Source organism: Musca autumnalis, unplaced genomic scaffold (genome assembly GCF_047663935.1).
Source record: "Musca autumnalis isolate F117 unplaced genomic scaffold, ASM4766393v1 scaffold_4, whole genome shotgun sequence".
Lineage (NCBI taxonomy): Eukaryota > Metazoa > Arthropoda > Insecta > Diptera > Muscidae > Musca > Musca autumnalis.
Window position 1 is genome coordinate 47962760 of NW_027411977.1, and position 24075 is coordinate 47986834.

The window sequence follows — 24075 nt, forward strand, 5'->3', positions numbered from 1 at the left end:
TCTATATTAATTCTTACCTATTTTATAATATGTTGGTAATATACATATGAGTAGTTATGATGTAAAGGAGGCAAATTATAATCAATGCAATCATTTTTTTTTTAATTTTTATGTATAGTTTGTAAGAACAATAAAGTTTAATATTTTATTTATAGAGTAGCTATGAAGTAAGGTGGAATCTTTGTAATTATATCTGAATTGGCCATTGAATTATCCACATGGCTTCGATTGCAAAGTAATGAAAAATAAATAAATAAATAAAATAAAACCTCCTATGACACCGTGTGTAGTGGTTGGAGCGCACGATAACCATCGAACGGATCTGCCGATTTGGTCTAAACTTTGGCCTTCGTAATACTTTGTCCAAACAATGTTTAAGTTCGAAGATAAGCCATATCGGTCCACTCCTTCAGGTACCTCCCCCACAAAAGTTCAAAAATGTTCGGAAAATTGTGAGCACGATAACTTTCGATGGGAGTGACCGATTTGGTCCATACTTTACACAACCTAATATATCTACCAAATATAGAATATGGACTATATTTGTCCACTCCTTCGGGTACCTCCCACACAAAATTTCGGATAAGTACACTTTAAGACCTCCGCTCGAATCACATTGATTGAGCGTTCGAATATGGACTATATTTGTCCACTCCTTCGGGTACCTCCCACACAAAATTTCGGATAAGTACACTTTAAGACCTCCGCTCGAATCACATTGATTTTTGTTGAAGCAACTTGCATTCGCTGACTCAATTACGATGGTAAAAGGGAGGGCAAGTCCATAGTTCTATAGAAAACTGCCCGAAAGGTGTAAAAAACCCCTATGGCACCATATTAGTGGCTGGAGAGCACGATAACTCTCGAACTGATCAACCGATTTGGTCCAATATTTGGCCTTCGTCATATTTTGTACAAACTTAGTTTCAGTTTGAAGATGGGTAATACCGGTCTAAATCTTCCGGTACTTCCTAATACTGCACGATATCTCTTGAACGGAGCAACCAATTTGGATATCCCAATATTTAGTCTAATTTTTTTTCTTTGGGATATTATGTTTTCCGTGAACAAGTCCATGCTTCCTGGATTACTGGTGCAAAAGTTAAACGATGACCAACTGAAATGACTAGGGGACGCGATATCTATCGAAAATATATGACTTCCAAAAGAAGATCCACTTCCATAACGGACTATGTCGGTCCATTCCTTTAGGTACCTCGTCCGCAATCCTTTCGAACTTTAATCCTAATCCACATTTTTGTGCGTATGGAGTATTTTTTGGAATAAAGTGTTCCAAATTAAACTGGCTGAGGGTATATCTCTGTCGGCTAGGCCGACTGATACTTTTTTACTTGTTTTATATAATTTCACTCATAAGCTGCGAATGCTTTGCGGATGTATTTTACGTTTTTAAGGCACCACATACAAATTTCAACTTTTTCGACTTAACTTGGCATATTACCGCAGAAAATGGACAAAAATTTTACTGGATATTAACAGTTTGAATTGTTTAGAGAATATGTATTTCAATCGCAATCAAATTTTTTGCCATACATTTTTCGATTTTTGCCCACGGGCGGAACCACAGTGCTCTCCAGCTTTTCCATTACTCTCTTTTTCCTGCAGAAGTTTCTCCTCTTCTTTTCTCACTATACCTCTCTAGTGCGCTATGCGTTGCTACTGATTGTAAAGTAGCCCTATATGCCGCATTTTTCTCTTCGGTAGCAGTACGACACTCCTGATCATACCATGGATTCCTTGGTGGAGGCATTTGGTATTCAAGTATGGATTTTGCGGATGTTTGCATTTAGTGAACAATACTTTGTCACGGTGCTGATATGTTATCGGGACGAGGAGAGCTTTGATTAATGATTTGGGTCAGTTGAGTGGAATATGCTGTGGTTATCTGTTGTGATTGCAACTTACCGATGTATAACTTTTGTGTTGTGTCTGTTCGAACTTTATTTGCTACGTTTGATTGGGCACGTACCTTTGCTGCAACAAGGTGGTGGTCCAAGTCTATGTTTGCGGGGGTCCTCTACTTTGGAGTGGTTTGTTTTCTTTTCCTTTGTTTTTCATAGTATGTTGCTTTTTGGAGGCATGCACAGTGACCAATTTTACGAAAAACGCCAAAACTCTTAAAAGAGAATGGATTTAGCCCTAAGCTTGGGCTCTTATGTTTTTCGGGTCGCTTTTTTGTATTTTTAACCTTAGACCGTCTTTAAAGGGTTCTTTTTGATCCCTTCTCCTATAAAACATGATCGTATCGGTTCAAAATATAATCGTGTGAGTTTTGCCAAAATTATCATACAAAACATCATTTTAGAAGAATGGCGTCAAATACAAAAATGTGTTCCACGAAATTTTGCTATAAGTCACCATAGAAATAAAAACTATATTTACAAAAAAAAAAATCTAATATAGGGGTGCAAGCATCTACCATTTCTACAGTTTTGGTGATATTTGAGTTAAGATTACTTGGAATCCTTGCACTTTAGGCATATGGTGTTTTTGGCAACTCTAATGATGAGAATGTGAGGAATAAAAATAAAATTGGTCTTTTTGGTCCCTTTTTCCACAAATTTTTAAAATCGACTAAAAAAGTGATAGTAACAGATCAAAATATTCCAGAAATTTGTTCACCATAAAATTTTACTATAGGTCCTAGAAAAAACCTAAACTCTAAGTTATGCCCAAACGCCAGGAAGTGACCATGTACAAGATTCTGACATTCTGAATCTGTACATATCTTCAAGACAAAATATCACATAAAAACGAAAAGTACAAATATGTGCAGGATAAAAAAACTCTTCCCTTTAAATGAAATGATATGGTATACTCACAACTATTTTCATCATTAATTGTGAAAATTGACCTTGAAAAAAAATCAACAAGTATGGATATCATTTATTAACAAAAAAGAAACTAAAAGGTATATATGTATTACTAAGCACTAAATGTTTATATATTTTCATGACTACAATATATTTTGACAATATTTGACACTATTAAGTGTAAATTGATACAATTTTTTTTGATTTTTGGCCAGGTTTTTCGGAAATTTGGCCACTGTGGGATGGTGGGTTACTAGCCCTAGTTTTAACCTAAGTTTTTAACGTTATTATGGGTAAACGCTCACTACGGGTGTTAAAGGCAGCTCCCCAGATGTCACCACGGGGAGGTCAGTGTCCTTTTGAGAAGAAAGAGGAACGAAGATAATTTTCGGTCTTTGCTATGTAAATGCCGGTAGGGGCCATTGTTTGGTATCTTTCATCCCCTACCTCTCCTACCTATTTCCTTTTTATGGTGGAGGATATAATCGGTGGTGAAAACTTAACGAATTTTTTAGTCTAGATCTTTGTCATGTGAAAGTAAATCAAATCTCATTAGCGGTACTCATTATCTTCTGCGACACCCCAAGTTGTTTATCTAACATTGAAAACTCTTATAGTTTATACTGGCGTAGAACATTTTACAAGATATAGACGAAATTATTTCTCAAGTATTTAAAGTGTGTTTATACAATGGACAAATTTGTACTACATTTTCAATAACAAAACTCTGTGCTACGTCATTAGATAAGCTTATATTAATTATACTTTTGAAGATAATACATGTCTCTTGGAATGAAACAGATAAAAATATTTCTAAAAACATTATCAGACTTTTTATAAATGGGAAAAAGTGATTCATGGAAAACAATTATGAAACTCCTTTCAAATATAAATTCTTTGAAAATAGCGAGTACTTTTTATAAATTTCAAAATTAAAATTGCTTATTAAAATTCTTCTTCCCACAATGAATTTAAAGTTCGTCATTACAAGAACACGCTTAATATGTGTACTTATGTAGTTTCAACCTAACAAAAACATTGATAATAAAACCCAATATTTTACCTTGAAAATCTATTGATATGACAATAGATTTCCCCATATTTTTCAATGTTAATACGTTTATGTTTCATCAATATTTTTGTGTACTTCGAGTACATACATACACTTGTTTATTCGGCAACATCAATCACCATGAATGGGTTTATTAACCGCCATCTTCTCCATGATCAGACTACGTGATTTCTAAAAATAAATATTTAAGAAAACATTAGCATCGATAGTGAATAATTAGCAATTGGTTATTGCCAGGTAAGGTGTTGTTGAAGATTCTCTTCTTGCTGCATGAACAAATAGTGTTGTTTTTTTTTTTCTTTTTCTTATTGTAAACAAACAATCAATTTCGACATCAAGTTATGCCATAAACATTAGTTTTTGTTTAAGTGACACACTTAACAATTTCCAATACTAAGCAATTCCATTAGAATATTAAAAATATTACCTTGAAAACTTTACAACCTAATAGAAAATAACCAATTACTTAATCATGTATTTCGTAATGGCAATTAATGTTTTAAGTGAAAAACTATTGATATTATCTAAATGGCAGTTTATATTCTCTAAATGCCTTAAATTGTAAGGAAACGTTATATTGAGGCTATACCGAAACATGAACATATTGGAGTTTATTTTGAATAAAAACTCCCCGTGAGTTTTCTCACTCTCTCCTTTAAGTTGAAACGGCGGAGAGACAAAACGCAGAATAAGCCCCATTACTAAACTTTTTGGGGAGGAAGTTTTGTAGCAACTGGGAACATTAAGTATTACATTACAGCCAATTTGGCTAATGCCTGATTTATCCAGTGGATTTAAGTTGTCATTTTCATACAACATACAGCTGCGGGAAAAATAATAGCACCATTGCCTATATTCGTATTTCTAGTCTATTTTCTCTACTATTAACTTATTGAGTGAAGCGGTTCAGTGCATTTAGGAAAAGTGCACTCTGCGTAATTTTAAATTAAAGAAATGTCGAATCAATTAACTTACATTTTATAAAAGTTATAAGCAAAATGCCTAAAATACTAAATTTTTTGCCGGTAAAAATAATAGCACTATTTCTTAAATCAGGTTCTTTGATGAATGTATTGGTGTAAATATTGACTGATTTCATATAAAACGTTAATAAATGAATACTAGACATTCAAATATTAAATGTAATATAATTTATTAACAATAACAATATTAAATCGAGAACAAACCGAGACTCCATATCCTAACATAGTTCTTTGAAGATATTTTCCAAAAATGTTGTGAAAAATACTAGACCATTTGTTTTGTTTATCGTATTTTAATCGGATCTATAATTCCAGATCATTTTCTGTTGGCCTATGTCATAAAAACTGAATAGGACACGCCATTACCTTAACTTAATAGCCCTTGAATCATTTCGCAGCTCACAATGTCTCGTATTTATCGACATTATCTCAGGTCTCATTGTCCTGAAATTTAATAAAAATCACGCTTTCTATTCCTGTTGAATTATAATTTCTATTTTGTGTGAATTTTACAACAATAGTTAGATCCAAAATCGTTTTATACTTCAGTTTTACATCCATACCACAATAGGTGTGTGTAATCTGACTGATACACCAAATCATCCAAGTCTGGATTTTTTTGAAAGTGAGAAATAAGTTATAACCAGAATTTATGGGTCTTCCGCCGTCGTTATGAGATCCTACTCTGAACTATAAAATAATTTTTACGCCCCATTCCCGAAGATATTATTTAGTTAATTCGTAGGCAGGATTACTTGACATTTTATAAAAGTTATTATTTTCGTTGTACCATGCAGTAAAGATAAGATTGGACGCTTTCATGGAACATACGGGTGCAAATATGTTCTATGGACTGTTCCCTAAAATTGTCCATGCAAATCTTTATTTCCATGTCCTTATTGGAGCAATATAGCTGATCTTAAGTATATCTCCCCTCGCCTTTCCAAATAATAGTTTCAATTATTTTATTTTTTTTTTGAGGGTTTTTGACATGTGCTTAAAGCTTTTTTGTTGAAATTGGGGCCAAGGATATCCCTCATCGGATTAAAAAAGGATATGCTCACATTTAGTGTATAATTTGACTTCATAAACCATCCTTTTTTAAACATGCCTTATTTAAAAGGTGCCGTGGTTTGTTAGGCAAATCTTAACATTTTTGGTAAATTTTTTTCTGTTTAAAATTAATTTTTTAAAATGTTTTATCAATACAAGCTTGTAAAGAAAAAAGTTTTACTGATAAACCCTTCAAAACGCTAGTTAACTAATGAAAACTAAGATCGGTGCTATTATTTTTACCGCAGAATTTTCGAGTTACCTGAACTACTTATCTTATAAAATTTCATCAGGTAGTAATATACAGGAAATGTTATTTCCCTCAAAGAGTATACCCTCACTACGTAGTTTCAACGACGTGTCAACAAAATAATTTTAATAATATGAGAAATATAACAATATTATTGAAAATATGCATAGCGGTGCTATTATTTTTACCGGCACTGTATGTCAAATAAAACCAGATAATTGCTAAATCCAGCGTAGTCTAAATGGACTTTAAGAAATGTAGTTAAAATACTACAGCTACTTAAAATCAGGAGGTACCGTTGTATGGGGGCTATACTGAAACATGCACCTATGAGTAAACTTTTTGGTAGGGAAGTTTTGTAGCCATTGAAAAAAATCAAATGACCAGTAATTTGCCTAGAAAATTGTCTTAAAAATCGGGACGGATCTTATATATTGGGACTCTACCGAAACATGGACGTATGACTAAACATTTTGGTTGTTGTTGTAACAGTGTTTTATTATTATGTTTGTATGTTCGTTCTCCTGTTCAATCTGGCTCTGGGTCTATCTCCAGTTCCAGGAAGTGGGCTACTTTGATGGGATGTAACCACAGATCCACTGGAGTCAGATGAGTAGGCTTGGCGGGGCAGTTGAATAGGTACTTAGTATCGTGCGGGCCCATGCCGCATACTGGGCAGATGTATTGCACGGTGCGATCGATTCCGGCCTAATAGGAATTTAGGCGACTGCAATATCCCGAGCGTAATTGAGCCAAAACTACTCTGGTTTGTCGTGACAGCTGACGCTCTTCAGCTGCGATAGATGACTGCATTCACACAATAATTGCTTATGGTCTTAGCAACTGTGTCCGTGTGAATGCTGTTCAAACCTGCCTGATATGCCTGTTGATCTAGAGGTTCTCTCCTATATTGTTGGACCGTCGTCTCTAGAGCATGAATGTACTTCTTGATATGCCTGGGTGTGTCGGTGGCCAGCAGATGGTGATTGGGATGGCTCTCACGGTAACACCCGAGCAAGTACTGCAACGATAGCATCTCATTATGTTGTCGTACTGGAAGAATCTTTGCCTCCTCATGTAGATGACCCACTGTAGATTTGAGGAGGCACCCGGACGCGGACGACGTGAAAGTGGTGTCGAATGTGACCCCTAGAATTTTGGGGCAGTTTGTGGTCGAAATTCTGCTACCATCGACCCTGATATTTAACTCTCTTCTATACTGCGCCGTCCATGTGGTGAACAGAGTAGCCGTCGATTTAGTGGCGGATATCTGCATATTCCTCGCGTGGAAAAAGGTGGTAAGATCGGTTAAATGGAGTTCAGTCTCTCACAGATGTCATCAGGGTAGGTACATGAAGCCAGGATCGTAAAATCATCCGCATACGTTACGATCTCAATGCCGTCTGGAGGGGCCGGAATACAGGAAAGGTAGTGGTTAAACAGTTCCGGAGATATCACCCCTCCTTGGGGAACTCCCTGTTTCACTCTACGGGGCTTGGATTTCTTGTTCCTGAAATCCATATACGACTGGCGACCACACATATAGTTGATTATACAACGTTTCAGACTTGGCCGGAGGGTTGTCTGCTCGATGTCCTCGAACAGCGTGAAGTGCTTCATTGTATCAAAGGCTTTTGATAAGTCAAGCGCCACCATCACTGTTCTATCGCAGGGCCGTCTCTGGCAGTGGTCGTACTGTGCTGCTTACGGAATCCATGCTGATGATCGGCAACTAGATAGCTATGTGTGGTAATGGTGTGCAGCGCAGTGGTCGTACTGTGCTGCTTACGGAATCCATGCTGATGATCGGCAACTAGATAGCTATTTCTGACGCTGGATAGGACTAAGGCCTCAAGAGTCTTCGCTACAGGTGACAAAAGGGTAATCGGCGTGTATGATTTACCTTTGCTGGCATCCTTGCCTGGCTTCAGTAGCGGGACCACCCTGCACATTTTCCAGACTTCGGGAACAATAAGGGTGGCTAGCGACAGGTTGAGAACTTTAGTGAGATACTCTACTCCCGGCTCGTCCAGCTGTTTCAACATTATCATGGAAATTCCGGCAGGGCCCAACGCTTTGGATGATTTAGCGTTCCTGATGGCATTCGCAACATTATCCACTGTAAACTGTGGTGGTTCATCCTCGGCAGGAGGAGATCTAATGCGACGTAACACTCTTCTCTTCGCCCTGTCACTCTCGGGGTGCTCGAAAAACAGTTGATTGAAGTAACTTGCACACCTCTTTGGGTCAGTCAACGTAACGTCGCCAAACGTGACTAAGGTCCTGTCATCCCTCCTTCCGGGGTTCGAGAGTGACTTAACCGTTGTCCACAATTTACTTATACCGGCTCCAATGTTGCAACTCTTCAGTTGATTTAACCACTTGTTCCGCTTATGTTCGCCGACCAGCCTGTTAACTTCCAGTGTCAGCTCCCGGACTCTGGGGTCGTCGGGGTTGGTTCGACGAAGCTCATCACGCTCATTTGCTAATCCCGTCGCCTCTGCTGGGAAATTTGGTCTTACTTCGGGTATTCGACCAGCAGGTATATGGCGAGCGGCTGCAGCATTGATGATGTCTCGGAACGTCCTTTTCGCTACCCGAACATCAGAAGGATTGGGCAATTCTCTGAAGCGGTGATTGGTGAACTCTCTGAAACTCGGCCAATCAGCTTTTTTATGATTGACGAACGTGCGGCGTTCAGTGGGGAGATGGTCTGATCCAAGGGAAATGGCGGGTTGCCAGGTAACGTCATTTGTCAGACCAGGTGACACGATGGTTATGTCAGGCGAACTGTGACACTCTCCTCTAATTCTGGTAGGGGCGTCCTCATTGACCGTGCAAAACGTAGAGCTATCAATCTGCTCAGCCAGCGCTGTACCTCTCTGGTCGTTTCCGAGGGCCGAATGCCACATATCATGATGCGCATTAAAATCCCCCAGGACCAGACGATTATGACCTTGCAAGAGCGGGCTAATGTCAGGCCTATAATCATGGATACAGCTATTTCTCGGCGGGATGTATACATTCAGCAACTCTATCTCGGCAGCTCCACACCTGACTGCTACCCCCATACATTCCATGTACGGGCCATTAGAGACATGCTCAAGCGAGATATGCTGTATTGGACAGACTGGTGCAATAGGAAAGCCAATCCCCCACCTCCACTTCTGGTGCGATCTTTCCTCAGGACATTGTAACCATCACAATGCTCTAAGCTGTGGTTGTTGTTCAGCTTGGTTTCCTGCACCGCCGCAACCTTGATGTTCTTCCGACTCATAAAATCTACTATCTCCTCGATCTTACCTCGGAGTCCATTACAATTAAATTGCAAAAATGATGCATTCTCTGGGATTGGGACAACAACGGCCGGTGTTAAAGGCTGCGTGTGCGGTTGTTGTCGAGGGGACTGCGGGGGAGTTTCATAGTCAGACGACGAGGGAGTTTCGTAATCCGACGACGACGACTGACTGTGTTCACGCAGCATGCAGCAACATAGTCCCTGTCTTAGTCACTCACGTGGACAAGTCCAGAGCAACCACTTAGATGCACCCACTCCTGACATCTGTTGCATCTCACCGAAGGTTGGATGTGGGTGAAGATGCGGATGTGACAAACTGAGCACAGATATATTGGTCCTGGGTTTTCCTCCGTCCCGGCACGGTCCAAAAGAATTCGGAGCAGACATTCCGGGATATGCTGCTCCCAACACAGAAAAACGAAACAAATACAAACATATCAAATCTCAAATATAAGCTAATTCGGCCAGAAGACATAGCTAAAGTTATTGAAATGGGGCCATACTAAAAAGTTGACCTATGAAGACAATTTTTGGTGGTGAAGAATTGTTGCGGCTGGTAACCTTAAATGTCAAATTAGGTAATTCGATCAGAAAATGTGTCTAATTTCCTCAAACTACCTTATCAGCCCAATTATGAATGTCAACTCCCCGTGAGTTTTCTCACTTACTCCTTTAAGTTGAAACGGCAGAAAGGCAAAACTCATGGGGAGTTGACATTCATAATCTTCCTTTATATCTGGATTATGATTACATGATGAATAAAAATCCAAGTACCAAGATAAAATGAAAATGTAACCTCCTTTGCACATGTACAATTTATAACCTTTTCCTTTCCTCCTTCCTTTTTTGCAGCCCGGTTTAGACGATGTTGTCAAAAAATGCCGCAATGTGAATCTGTTTTTCTCCACAGACATTGAGACTGCCATTAAAGAAGCCGATCTAATATTCATCTCCGTCAATACACCCACAAAAACATTTGGCAATGGTAAAGGTAAGTAATTCAAAAACCAAACCCAAACAAACTCTAAAATAATCCTAAAATAAATATCTCCCCCTTGCTAGGACGTGCTGCCGATTTGAAATATGTTGAAAGTGCTGCACGCATGATTGCTGAAATTGCCCAATCGAATAAAATCGTTGTGGAAAAGAGCACAGTGCCGGTGCGAGCTGCCGAAAGTATTATGCACATTTTACATGCAAATCAAAAGCCTGGTATACGCTATGATATTCTTTCTAATCCCGAATTTTTGGCTGAGGGTACAGCCATTGAAGACTTGCTACATGCTGATCGTGTACTTATCGGCGGTGAAGAAACACCCGAAGGTCACAAAGCCATTGAGAAGCTGTCATGGATTTATGAACATTGGATACCCAAAGAGAATATCCTAACAACAAACACATGGAGTTCGGAACTATCAAAATTGGCAGCAAATGCCTTCTTGGCACAACGGATTTCCAGTATTAATTCCCTATCGGCTGTTTGTGAGGCTACCGGTGGTGATGTCTCAGAGGTGGCACGTGCCATTGGTCTCGATTCACGTATTGGACCCAAGTTCCTACAAGCCTCAGTTGGTTTCGGTGGTAGCTGCTTCCAAAAAGATATTCTAAATCTTGTCTATATTTGTGAAGGCCTTAATTTACCCGAAGTTGCTGCATATTGGCAACAGGTTATCGACATGAATGAATATCAAAAATCAAGATTTTCACAAAAGATTATCGAATGCCTCTTCAATACGGTATCGAATAAACATATTTCAATTTTGGGTTTTGCATTTAAAAAGAACACCGGCGATACAAGAGAAACCCCAGCGATAACGGTGTGTAAAACTCTTTTGGAAGAGGGTGCCAAATTGGATATTTATGATCCCAAGGTGGAACCTGAACAGATTATTGATGACTTAACGCATCCATGTGTCACGGAATCGCCGGAAACTGTTAAGCAGGCTGTACAGATTCACAGTGATCCTTATAGTGCGGTGCGAGGCACTCATGCAATTGTTTTGTGTACGGAATGGGATGAATTTGTGGTAAGTGCATAATTTTTGGATAATTTTATATAACAAAATGGACATTTTTATCCACAATAGCGAATAAGTTTTATCAAAATCCTAAACATAACGTGGAAAGTTCTATCTAAAATCCTGGAAAACTTTTATTCGAAACATGAATAGTTTTAATTTTATCCAAAAATGTGGATAATATTATTATAATTTTAAAATTTATCCACAACCGTGAATAATTTTATTCACGAGCGTGAAGAATATTATCCGCAATTGTGGATAATTTTATCCAAAGTGGTCGATAATTTTAAAAACAAGCGTAAATAATTTATCCACAGGCGTGTGTAACTTTATCCACCAGCATGTATCATTTTATCCACAAACGGATACTTTATATTCCACAAACTTGAATACTTTTATCCACAAAAGTGGATAACTTTATTCACAGACGTGAATTTTATCCACAAATTTTATTATTTTATCCACAAATGTTAAAATTTTATCCGAAAAATTTGGATAATTTTATCCACAACCATGGATAATTTTTATCACAACCGTGGATAATTTTATCCACATTAGTGTTAATTTTATCTACATTAGTAGATAATTTTATCCACATTAGTGGATCGTTTTATCCACAAGCATGGATAATTATTTACACAAGCGTGAGTTATTTTATCCACGATATTGAAAAATTTACAATAATCTTATCCACAAGGGTTATAACGGATAACATTATCTACAAGCGTGGATAATATTATCTACAAGCGTGGATAATTTTATCTACAAGCGTGGATAATTTTATCCACATTAGTGGATAATTTTATCCACATTAGTGGATAATTTTATCCACATTAGTGGATAATTTTATCCACAAGCATGGATAATTTTATCTACAAGCGTGGATAATTTTATCCACCTTGGATAATTTGATCTATAACCGTGGAGGATAATTTTATCTACATGGGTGGATAATTTTTTACACAAACGTGAGTTATTTTATCCACGATATTGAAAAATTTACAATAATTTTATCCACAACGGTGGTTATTTTATTTACAATCGTGGATAATGTGGGTAATATTTTTCAAAACAGTGAATAATGTTATCCACAAACGTGGATATTTTTATCCACAATCGTGAATTATTTTATCCACAATATTGAGAAATTTAGAGTCATTTTATCCACAACGGTTGTTATTTTATTCACAAGCGTGGATAATTTTGTTCACAGGCATGGATAATTTTATCCACAATCATGGATAATTTTATCTACAACCGTGGATAATTTTATGTACAACCGTGGATAATTTTATGTACAACCGTGGATAATTTTATCCACATTAGTGGATTGTTTTATCCACAAGCATGGATAATTATTTACACAAGCGTGAGTTATTTTATCCACGATATTGAAAAATTTACAATAATCTTATCCACAAGTGTTATAAGGGATAATATTATCTACAAGCGTGGATAATTTAATCTACAAGCGTGGATAATTTTATCCACATTAATGGATAATTTTATCCACATTAGTGGATAATTTTATCCACAAGCATGGATAATTTTATCTACAAGCGTGGATAAATTTATCCACATTAGTGGATAATTTTATCCAGAATAATACATAATTTTATCCACAAACATGGATAATTTTATCCACAATCATGGATAATTTTATCTACAACCGTGGATAATTTTATGTACAACCGTGGATAATTTTATCTACAAGCGTGGATAATATTTTCCACAATCGTGGATATTTTTTCCACAATCGTGGAAAATGTTATCCACAAGCGTGGATAATTTTGTTCACAAGGTAGTTCATTTTATCCACAATAATAAAAATTTTAATCCAAAAGCGCGGAAAATTTTATCCACAAGCGTAAATAATTGTATCCACGGACTTGGATAATTTTATCCTCAAGCGTGGATGTCTTCATTTTTTATCCACTGACTTGGAAAATTTCATCCGCCAAAGTCTTGTCCCTTACGTGGTTCTGTTTGAAGTAAATACCCAGCAAACCAATCGTACCGACATCTTAACGAAATCGGAACAAAATTCGGACGATACGTCCGATGTCTGATACGAAATCGTAACGATATCTTAACGAAATTTGTATAAAGTGGATGACATAATTTCGGAACGAAATTTCGGAGCGACATCATATCGATTTCGATCCGATTTCGTAACGAAATCTGAAGAAAATCCTTGGGAAATTCGGAAAGGAAATTTCTTTCCGACATTCGTTCCGAAATCGGTACCAAATCTGAACTCTTTCCGCTCCGAAAAGTCTTTTAGAAATCGGAACGAAATCTGAACGACGTTGCTTCCGAAATTGTTCAGACGTGTCGGATATCCGACATTTGGTTTGCTGGGTAGTTTAATCCCCAAAAGATTTAGCCTTATAAAGGTCTTAGATCTAACGTGGATAGTTTTATTCCCAAATTTATTTATTTATTTTATTCTCATTATTTATTTCTGGGTATTTTAACTTTACGATATTTCAACATTTCTTTTGCTCTCTTACAGACTCTTGACTATCAACGCATTTACCAATCGATGATGAAGCCAGCCTACATTTTTGATGGCCGTAAAATATTGGATCATGAACGGTTGCAACAAATCGGTTTCCATGTACAGACAATTGGCAAGAAATATTCCCGATCGGGTTTGATGCGTTCCTGGGGCAGTGTACAACAGTTGTAGAAGAAGAATCAGCATGTGAAAAAAGTGAAACTTGCCAACACTTGTAGTTTTACACATTGAATGTTAAAAATGTATACTTTGTCTCTTTATGTGGAATTGTCTTCTTCTTGTTGTTGTCATTTTCTTCTTTCCTACTTTTTATATATTTTGCACCAAAACTTTTAAGACTTAAATGCACACAGTATTTTTTCTCTTCCTTCAACTTCTTTCTCAAAGACCATCTTTTAAACAAAAGTTTATACTATTTAATTGTAAATAAGCAATGATTTGTTTCACACAAAAAAAAAAAAAAATACTAAGGAAACCAAACACAATAAAAAACATGAACGAAAACAAAATATATGAAAAGCGGCAATATACATATATATACATAAATATATTTTTATATAAGTGAAATGTTTTAAATGTTTTACTTGTATTTTTTAATTTTAAATGATAATAGACTACACGATGTCTCCCTATCCTATATAACTACTATTACTATATATATTTAATGTATACCAGAGTAAGACTTCTTCGACATAAATTTCTGTATTAAATAGACTTTGTCCTCTTTTTCCCTATTCTCAATTGTATTCATTACTTTTTACTATTTAATTATAAATTTCCAATTTTATTTTGCATATCATATTACATACACGTACATATATTTACATTACTCTTATGTAATTTGAATGAAAAATGAAACTAAAACAATAATAAAAAATATATATTTTTTAGTTTAACTAAAACAGATCGCCTTTTAAAAATGATATCTTGATTAAAATGGTTTACGTTTCAATACGGTACGATACCATAAAAATGCTGTGGCCAATGATAAACTGTACCACGTTATGAGATAGGAAAGATGATCATTGCGCAGAGTTATACGTGTTTGACCACCTATTGGACCGCCGGGGGTTGATGATTGATAGTTGGCATCGAGGAATACTGGTTGTGCTCCCGTAGCAGCACACATTTTTGGTAAATCTCTGTACAAACATACATCATAAAAAGGTTAAAAGGAACAGTAAGTAAAAAATGCTCAGTCACCTAATCTCATTAACTTACCTATACAAAAACACTTCACCCTTGTGATCAGGTGTAAATTGTGGCCTCTGTTCTCCCTTGCGCACAACACAGGTTAATTCTACATCACCAGCGACTTGTCCAGCTTTACGGGTTTCAGGATTTAGATTTTTCCTTGAAACCCAACCGCGATTAATTAATATGATATCACTAAAAACAATTTGCAAAGTAATCAGAAATTTGAAATCAGTTTTGATTGAATACTTTCTTACTCTCTGTCGCTTAGTTGGAATGGCGTTACAATCCAATAACCATTTCCAGTATCACGTTGAGAAAACAAACCACCTTGAGTTTCAGCACCATCGGGTCGTATAAAACCACGGGGACCCATAACCAATTCTTTGTCATGTAAAAAGTGTCCTTTAACTTTCACAGCACGGTATTCCATATCCCTGAGTGCTTCTAAACTAAAAATAAATTTGAGAAATTAAATTTTATGTAACTTATTAATGACCTGCAAACATACTCTTCTGGTAAATCAACAGGTGGCATTTTGGTTAATGTTTCAATATCCTTTATCAGTTGCTCCTTCCATGCCTTACGTTTAGTTTGCCAAACGCCTAAGCCAAATGTTGTCACTGGAATGAGCTATGGAGTCAAAAATAATAGGGATTAAATTTATGAGGTAACATATTTTGGACCCGAGGCCGTTAAAGGGCTCAACTTTCAATGCGGTTTCAAGAATTTCATGGTTCAAATCTCGAGAAGTTAATGTGACATTTAGTTGTGATTAGTGCTCCAAGGTCTAGCAAAAGTAATATTTTCACTGCCATCTGATGTTGTGTTTGAGATTTTCTAAAATCCGAGTTCAAAGGAAATCTCAAACAAGTTTTAATCAAGATACACTATTTCATGTAAAATATTTGGGCTTAAATGTAGTTTACGGGCAACTCTAGGGTGGGGGAAATTATATATATTTGTGAGCAAAAGAAAGAGGGACTGGAGATCAAATATGATCCTCCTTCCAAGCGGAAATGCTAGCTATTTTAAGGAAGTAGAAGCTAACGGAAGTGGTTCTGTCGAAATAATGGTTTTTAGACCCCAAGTATGTAGTGTTGTGTAGTTCCGGAACGAACTAGTTCCAAGGAACTATTCCGAATGAAAAACTATTGGAACTATATCAAGCTCCTTTTTTTAATATAGTTCCTTTAGTTCACATAGTTCCTTTTGTTCTCCTCATTCCTTTAATGTATCACCTCACCTACGTCGTTGCGTCTACGTACGTCTCTTTTCGTTGCGTTAATTTTTCTTATTTTACATTGGCAAATAAATATAAATGACATACACCTAACATCGCTGCAATTCATTTAATTCATTTATTATTATGTCAATTCCAACAAACAATGAAAACAAAAGGTACGATATATTTCGCTCTCGGAACTATTTTTAAACGAAGGACACAGAAAGAACGGTGAAAGAGAAAGATTAATGGAACTATATCGCTCTCGGAACTATTTGGAACGAAGGAAACAGAAAGAACGATGAAAGAGAGAGATTCATTAAACTATATCGCTCTCGGAACTATTTGGAACTATGGAACTATATTAAGGAACTAGTTCCTTTTGGGAAAAGGAACTAGAAATTATCGATCCGCTCTGGGAACTAGATTGCCCAACTCTACAAGTATGTTGTGAAAAAATCTGTTTCAGAAAATTTGGGGCCGATTTATTCATGTCCGTCTGTCTATACGGCTGTCTGGAACACACGATGACTCTCGAACGGATCAACCGATTTATGTATTATGCTAGACTATGAAAATTTTCATTAGAAAATTATTTGTTATTTTTAAATTTTCATTGACACATACATACATATATGAAATCATATGAAAATTTGTATATTTTAATTGCTTTGCATTGGTTTGAGAGTTGCGAATTTAAACACAAAGAATAACTTCCGATTACAGAACCTTGTGTACAGAGATTCACCCCCTTCACACCTCTTACCTACAGTGGTCGGCTACTTGTTTAATAGCCGACTATTCAGAGAAAAATTATAAACTAAAAGTAAATTGTGTTCCCGTTCCCGAGATTTGCACATGTCCATATGAGAAAGTCTGGAACAAGACGGGAATAAGAGCGCACAAGCGATTTTTTTTGAAATTTTTACCACAGATAGGTCTCGTTGCCCTGATCACAAAAATATATATATCGTCTAGATGTAGTCCATACTTCCCGAGATATAGGCCATTAAAGTTCCAAATTTTCTTTTAAATTATAATTTTCGGAACTCCTTTCCTTTACCGACCCACCGCAGAAAATTATGAAAAAATTACCACAGATAGTGCTTTTTATCCCGATTCCAATGATGTATTGCTTTTGTTGCGGAAATGTATACTTCCCGAGATATGGGCCTTAAAAGTTCCACAATGGTCCTAGTCTAAAATTTTGGCAAATTAGATATTTTTCTAAAAATAGCCGGCCTTTGGCCGGGATTTAAGACTTTCTCCTATGGTCAGGAACGGGAACAAAATTTTCTTTTAAATTAAGTATGTTTCTCTAAATAGCCGGACTTCGGCCGGGATTTAAGACTTTCTCCTATGGACAGGTGCAAATCTCGGAAATGGGAACAACATTTTCTTTTAAATTAGATATTTTTCTCTAAATAGACGGTCTTCGGCCGGGATTTAGGACTTTCTCCTATGGACAGGTGCAAATCTCGGGAACGGGAACAAATTTTTCTTTTAAATTTAATATTTTTTGAGGCCTATAACTCGGGAAGTATACATACCCTTCAACAAGATAGTACATCGTTGAAATCAGTATAAACATCACTATTTGTGGTAATTTTTTAATAATTTTCTGCGGGCATTTTATACTAGGGCCGTTGTGGAAATTTGGAGGCCTATATCTCGGAAAGTATACATTTCCGCAACAAAAGCAATACATGGTTGGAATCGGGATAAAAAGCACAATCTGTGGTAATTTTTCGTTAATTTTCTGCGGTGGTTTGCCAACATTTTATACTAGGGCCTTTGTGGAACTTTGGAGGCCCATATCTCGGGAAGTATACATTTCCGCAACAAAAGCAATACATCATTGGAATCGGAATAAAAATCACTACCTGTGGTAATTTTTTCATAATTTTCTGAGGTGGGTGGGTAAAGGAAAGATAAGCCTAATTTTGTTTGCAATTTAATTTAAGACTTTCTCCTATGGACAGGGGCAAATCTAGGGAACGGAAACAAAAATTTATTTGAAATTATAAATGTTTCTCAAATTAGCCGGCCTTCGGCTACATATTTTTGGAACTTTAATGGCCTATATCTCGGGAAGTATGGACTACATCTAGACGATATATACAGTTAGTCAACTATATTATTGCAAATGATGAATCGTTAAACATTTAGGTTTTTTATTAGGAATTACTACAAGAAATTCTTTCGATAATGTTGGGTTTTATGTACGTATCTGTTGATTTACCTGTTAATGACAAAATCCAGGCAAAAAATGCAGAAATCGGTCGTAAATTACAAAAACAGCGGACAAAAAGTATAGGTACCTGGTTTTTGTGGTGTCAACTAAATAATTGCAAAATGAATGAATGTGCAATAAAATTGTGGGATTTTCACAGCGATTTTTTTTAATGAAGGATTTTTATGATTTTATGGTATGTGGACATGTAAACCCATAATTTTTTATCATAAATTAATTGTTCTGTGTGTAACATTGGCGGTATATTCAGAAAAAGAGAAAATCAGGTAAACGGATTTCGGAAAATATGCTACATTTGGTCTATTCCAATATAAAAATGGTAAATCCGCCAGAGAAATCGCTAAAATCACCTCTCATAAGCTGATAACTATATGCAGCATCATATACCGCATGGGGAGAGAAGGCAGGTTCAAACTAAAGACGCCACATTGTAGGCCAAAAGTAGTAAATCCACGAATTGGCAGGAGACTGATTAAAGAAATTGACGAAAGACCCCAAATCAGCACCAGATAATTGCTTTTTCTAATCAAAATAGAATTTGGAGTAAGTGTTTCACATGGAAAAGTAAGAAAAGTGCTACATAACAACAAGCCTTGATCATGAGTGACTAGGTAAAAAATATTGCCTCCTAGCACAACATATAGAAACTATTCAGACTTGTTACAGACAACTTTTCATGCCATCTTAAGTATTGGGATGACGTTATATTTTCTGATAAGACTAAAATTATGTTGTACTATCACGATGGGCATCAAAAAGTACTGCGAAACCCCTTTATAGCCATGGAAAACAAGAATTTAATACATACCGCAAAGTTCGGAAAACTGTCTATTATGGTATTGGGTTGTATACCAAGCAGTGGCGTTGGTGACATCCAGATTTTGAAGGAAACAATGACAGAGTACAATTATTTACGTGTTTTAAACATTTTTTATCCAAAAAACGTCAAGAAATTTGGACCTGTTGACCCTGAAAATGCAAAAAATTGCAATATGAATACTACCAAGACAACGACCCTACGCATAAATCGTATTTATGTAGGACTTGGTTATTATACAATGCACCAAAGTCATTCACACCCCAGTCCAAAGCCTAAATATTAACCCAACATCGACAATTCATGGGTACACCTGAAGAAAAAAGTCGGGAATAGGTCGCCCACTAACCTGGGGGACTAAATAAAATGCAATAAAGAAGAATGGTTAAAAAATACCATTGGAATATGACATTTCGAAACTTGTTTATTAAATTCAGATACGTTTACAAGCTGTTTTTGATGCCAAATGTGGGCATAGGAAATATTAAAACCAACTTTTCGAAAAATACCGTGAAAAACTGAAAAGTTGTGAATTTTGCAATTCTTTAGTTGACAGTGCAAATAATGAGTTGTACTCATTTTTGTTAAGTTTAAGAAAATGTTTAGTGAAATTTAGCTACTTTTTATTTTATTATATTAATAAACATGTGTAAGAATTGTATTGTTAACAAAAATATTAATAATGATATTTATTTATACCAATAACATGATGTTTTATTTAAAATTTTGTAATAATTTTGGTTTTGCAATAATATAGTTGACTAACTGTATATTTTTGTGATCAGGGCAACGAGACCTACCTGTCGCGCGTGTAAACCCGTCTTAAGCCGAAAGTCTTAAAATCCCGGCCAAAGGCCGGCAATTAAAAAACTCACGATTTAAGGAAATTTGTTCCGTTTTTCTTTGGTCACTTACCAATAGAAACCATCCAAGTGGTGTGACTTTTTCTTCCTTTCCTGCAAGTGACCTGATTCCTGCACCGGCAAATGTATTTGGTCGCTGTGAAAGACATCGTTGAGGTATTTTTGAAACGGATTGTAAAGATTTAACACCGTTTCTGGTATTTATGGCCACTAATGGTCTCAATAGGAGACCACTTAATCTTATCATTATTTAATTTTTCTGTTTTATTTGAAAAATATTAAAATTATTATGAAATTTATAAATTAGTGATGGGTTGTTGGTTAAATAAAAACAGGTTCAAATGAACTGTTCACCGTAATGAACTATCGGTTTTAGTTACATTGTCATGCCTTAATACCATGTTCATACCATCACGTTGTTCGCTCTCATAATCACGTACACGAAATAACCCACTCATACGACAATGGTACACAATTCACAGCAACATGATTCATATTCTCATACTTTTTAATTACTGATTACAACGTTTCAGCCAAAAGCACAGTAAAAGTCGCGATATCATTCCCCATCGACTTAAATTTGATTTACAATTTTCTACTTTGTTGTCGTCGAAGAGATATACTTCCAGACCAATTTTCGAACATTACTGATACATGTGGTCAACTATGATGGATTTATGAGCATGATAATACTTAAATTTGTACTGCAAGGATAGTTAAAAATTTAACATGAGCTAAAATACCAACTATTTTCAATGACCTTCCTAATTTATCCATCCTAATAATATGGCTAATACTTTGAATTTCCTTTCAGACAATATTCGAAGCTCAGAAGAGATCTAATGCCTTGTTCAGACTGACGGTAATTCGTTCTCTATTCGTTGTTCGACCCCAAATTACGATATAATTACTTCATTTCCCATACAAAATTTTGAGAACGAACAACGATTTGTGTACTTTGTTCAATTTAAATTACTCTCAGAACGACGATAAAATATGTCCCATCTCTAACAAATGAGAGAATTTATCGAAATAAATTAATTATGACAGGAAAAATATAAAATTTAAAATTTATTAAAAACCCACAATTTTTTAGTAAAACTGCAAAACCTGAATAAAAAGTAAACGGTTTAAGGGCTAATAAATATTCAAATCATAGCAAATTTTCTATTTTCGTTTATTGCAGTTGCATTTCTTGTCCATCGTTTCAAATTCGCGTACAAATTTAAAAACAAAAACCAAATGCCTGCCAGAAAGTCTTTATACCAAAAAGTTATTTTGGCAGGTCTCTCTCTCGTTAATTTTGAAAATAGAAAAATATTTTTATTTGCTGAAAACACCAAAATTGTGAGAAAAAATAGAAAAGATGAATGAAAATAATGTAATTAAATATTAAATAGATATCTGAAAGAAGGACAAATAGTTTTTCAGTTCATATCAATTAATTTTACTCGTCTTTTGGACGAAACTTTCTTTAAAATCAGAAAATAAAAAGTATGAAAATATGAATCATGTTGCTATGAATTATGTACCATGTCGTATGAACGGGTTAATTCGTGTACGTAATTATGAGAACGAACTACGTGATTCAAATTCTAGTATGAACATGGCATAACGAAATCCAAAAGTCATTTAAAGCAAGTTTATAAAACGTTTTTGTTGTAATATTTCTTGATTTTTTCTGAAAGTTCTTGCTAACTTTTCCATGTTGAAAATTGAACCCACGTTCCTAATAAAGCGTGTCAAATTTGTTGTAGGATTTATCAGAATGTTCCATTTTACTAAACTAAACCAACAAATTGCGCAATATTTGCATGGGTAGTACAATTTTTCAATTTTATTTGATTCAAACCTATTCTGATGATCGCAAAAATTGGACACTTTTTTGTACATTTTTTATTATAATTGGGATATTTTCCGAAAATATGGCAACACCTTCAAGTTTTTTCTTGGGAATGTTGGCATAGTTTAGGACTCTCAAAAAGTAAATAGTATGGATCTGCAATACGAACACATCAGAAGATACCTTAACATACAAAAAGAAAAAAATTCAAACCTATTCAGATGACCGCTATTGTAGTTAAGAATTCCTCATTCAAAAATCAGCGTTCCACATTTGCGCTAAGGCGAGTAAATCGATTTACAAAATTTCACAGCTCTTGGGAGAACAATAAATTTTTTTACAAAAACAGGGGGTAAAATGAAGTGATATGAACTGGAAAAAGTATTAGTCCTTTCAGATATCTACTTAATATTAAATTATATTATTTTCTATTTTTTTTTCACAATTTTGGTGTTTTCAGTACAATTTTTAATTTTTCTATTTTCAAAATTAACGAGAGAGTGAAAGAGAGAGTCCTGCCAAAATAACTTTTGGTATACAGACGTTCTCGCAGGCATTTGATTTTTATACCCTCAGCATATATGCTAACGAGGGTATATACACTTTCATACGGGCAAAATGTGCCTCATCGAAATAATGGTTTTAGACCCTAAGTATGTTTGGACGAAATGTGTTTCAGACAATTTGGAGTCGATTGAGCAATGTCCGTCCGTCCGTCTGTCTGTCTGGCTGGAGCGCACGATAACACTCGAACGGATGAACCGATTCGGTTCAAATTTTGGCTTTCGTAATATTTTGCCCAAACTTAGTTTAAGTTCGAAGATGGGCTATATCGGTCCACTCCTTCCGGTACCTCCCACACAAAAGTTCGAAAATGTTCAAAAAATTTGTGCGCACGATAACTCTTGAGGGAGTAACCGATTTGGCCCATACTTTGCACATCCTGAAATGTGTACCAGACTTATATAAGGTTTCAATATGGACTCAATCGGTCCACTCCTTCGGGTACCTCCCACACAAAATTTCGGAAAAGTTCAGTTTAGGGCCATCTCTCGAATCGGTTTGATTTTTGTTTTAGCAACTTGTATTCACTGCCTCCCATACGACGGTACAAGTTTCATTAGGGGCAAGTCCATACTTCCTGAAAAAATAGCATAAAAATTGCAAAAAACCCCTATGACACCGTGTGTAGTGGATGGAGCGCAAGATAACTCCCGAACGGATCTGCCGATTCGGTCCAAAATTTGGCCTTCGTAATATTTTGTCCAAACATAGTTCAAATTCGAAGGTAATCCATATAGGTCCACTCCTTCAGGTACCTCCCCCACAAAAGTTCAAAATTGTTCGGAAAATTTGTGCGCACGATAACTCTTGAAGGGAGTGACCGCTGTAACCCATACTTTGCACATCCTAATATATCTACCAGATATAGATATGTACAGGTTTGGATATGGACTATATTTGTCTACTCCTTCTGGTATCTCTCACACACAATTTCGGATAAGTTCATTTTAAGACCTGCTCTCGAATCACTTTGATTTTTGTTGAAGCGATTTGAATTTTCTACCTCCATTACGACGGTAAAAGTTTTTTCCGGGGCAAGTCCATATTAGGAAAACAACCCGAAAAATCCAGAATGTGTAAAAAATCCCATATCCGTCCCCCCTGAAGGTACCTCCCACACAAAGGTTCAACATTTGTGTCTTAGGGCAATTAATTCCTAATCCACATTTTTGTCGGCAAGTTCAAATGCCCAAAATGTCCACAAAATTCTGAAGAGACCTTAAATACATTCGATCTGTCCGTAGGTGAAAGTTTCACTTCACTTTGGCTGAGGGTATATATCT

General features: G+C 35.9%; 2 protein-coding genes across 2 annotated transcripts in view; one reads left to right on the forward strand and one right to left on the reverse strand.

The window, feature by feature from the left end:
- The window catches only part of sgl (UDP-glucose 6-dehydrogenase sgl), a 35058-nt gene extending 20124 nt beyond the window's left edge, over positions 1-14934 (forward strand). Inside the window, exons 3-5 of the mRNA XM_073981947.1 lie at positions 10343-10481; positions 10553-11517; positions 14027-14934. Coding sequence (XP_073838048.1) covers positions 10343-10481; positions 10553-11517; positions 14027-14203 — 1281 coding nt within the window. The 3' untranslated portion in view covers positions 14204-14934. The remainder of the gene's footprint in view (positions 1-10342; positions 10482-10552; positions 11518-14026) is intronic.
- On the reverse strand, positions 14787-20755 carry Surf1 (surfeit locus protein 1). The gene is made up of 5 exons (XM_073981948.1): positions 20438-20755; positions 15738-15859; positions 15484-15678; positions 15254-15421; positions 14787-15174 (listed from the first exon to the last, which is right to left on the reverse strand). The coding sequence occupies exons 1-5, from the start codon at positions 20630-20632 to the stop codon at positions 14964-14966; spliced, it is 891 nt and encodes a 296-aa protein (XP_073838049.1). The 5' UTR covers positions 20633-20755; the 3' UTR covers positions 14787-14963.
- Positions 20756-24075: the final 3320 nt, after the last annotated feature.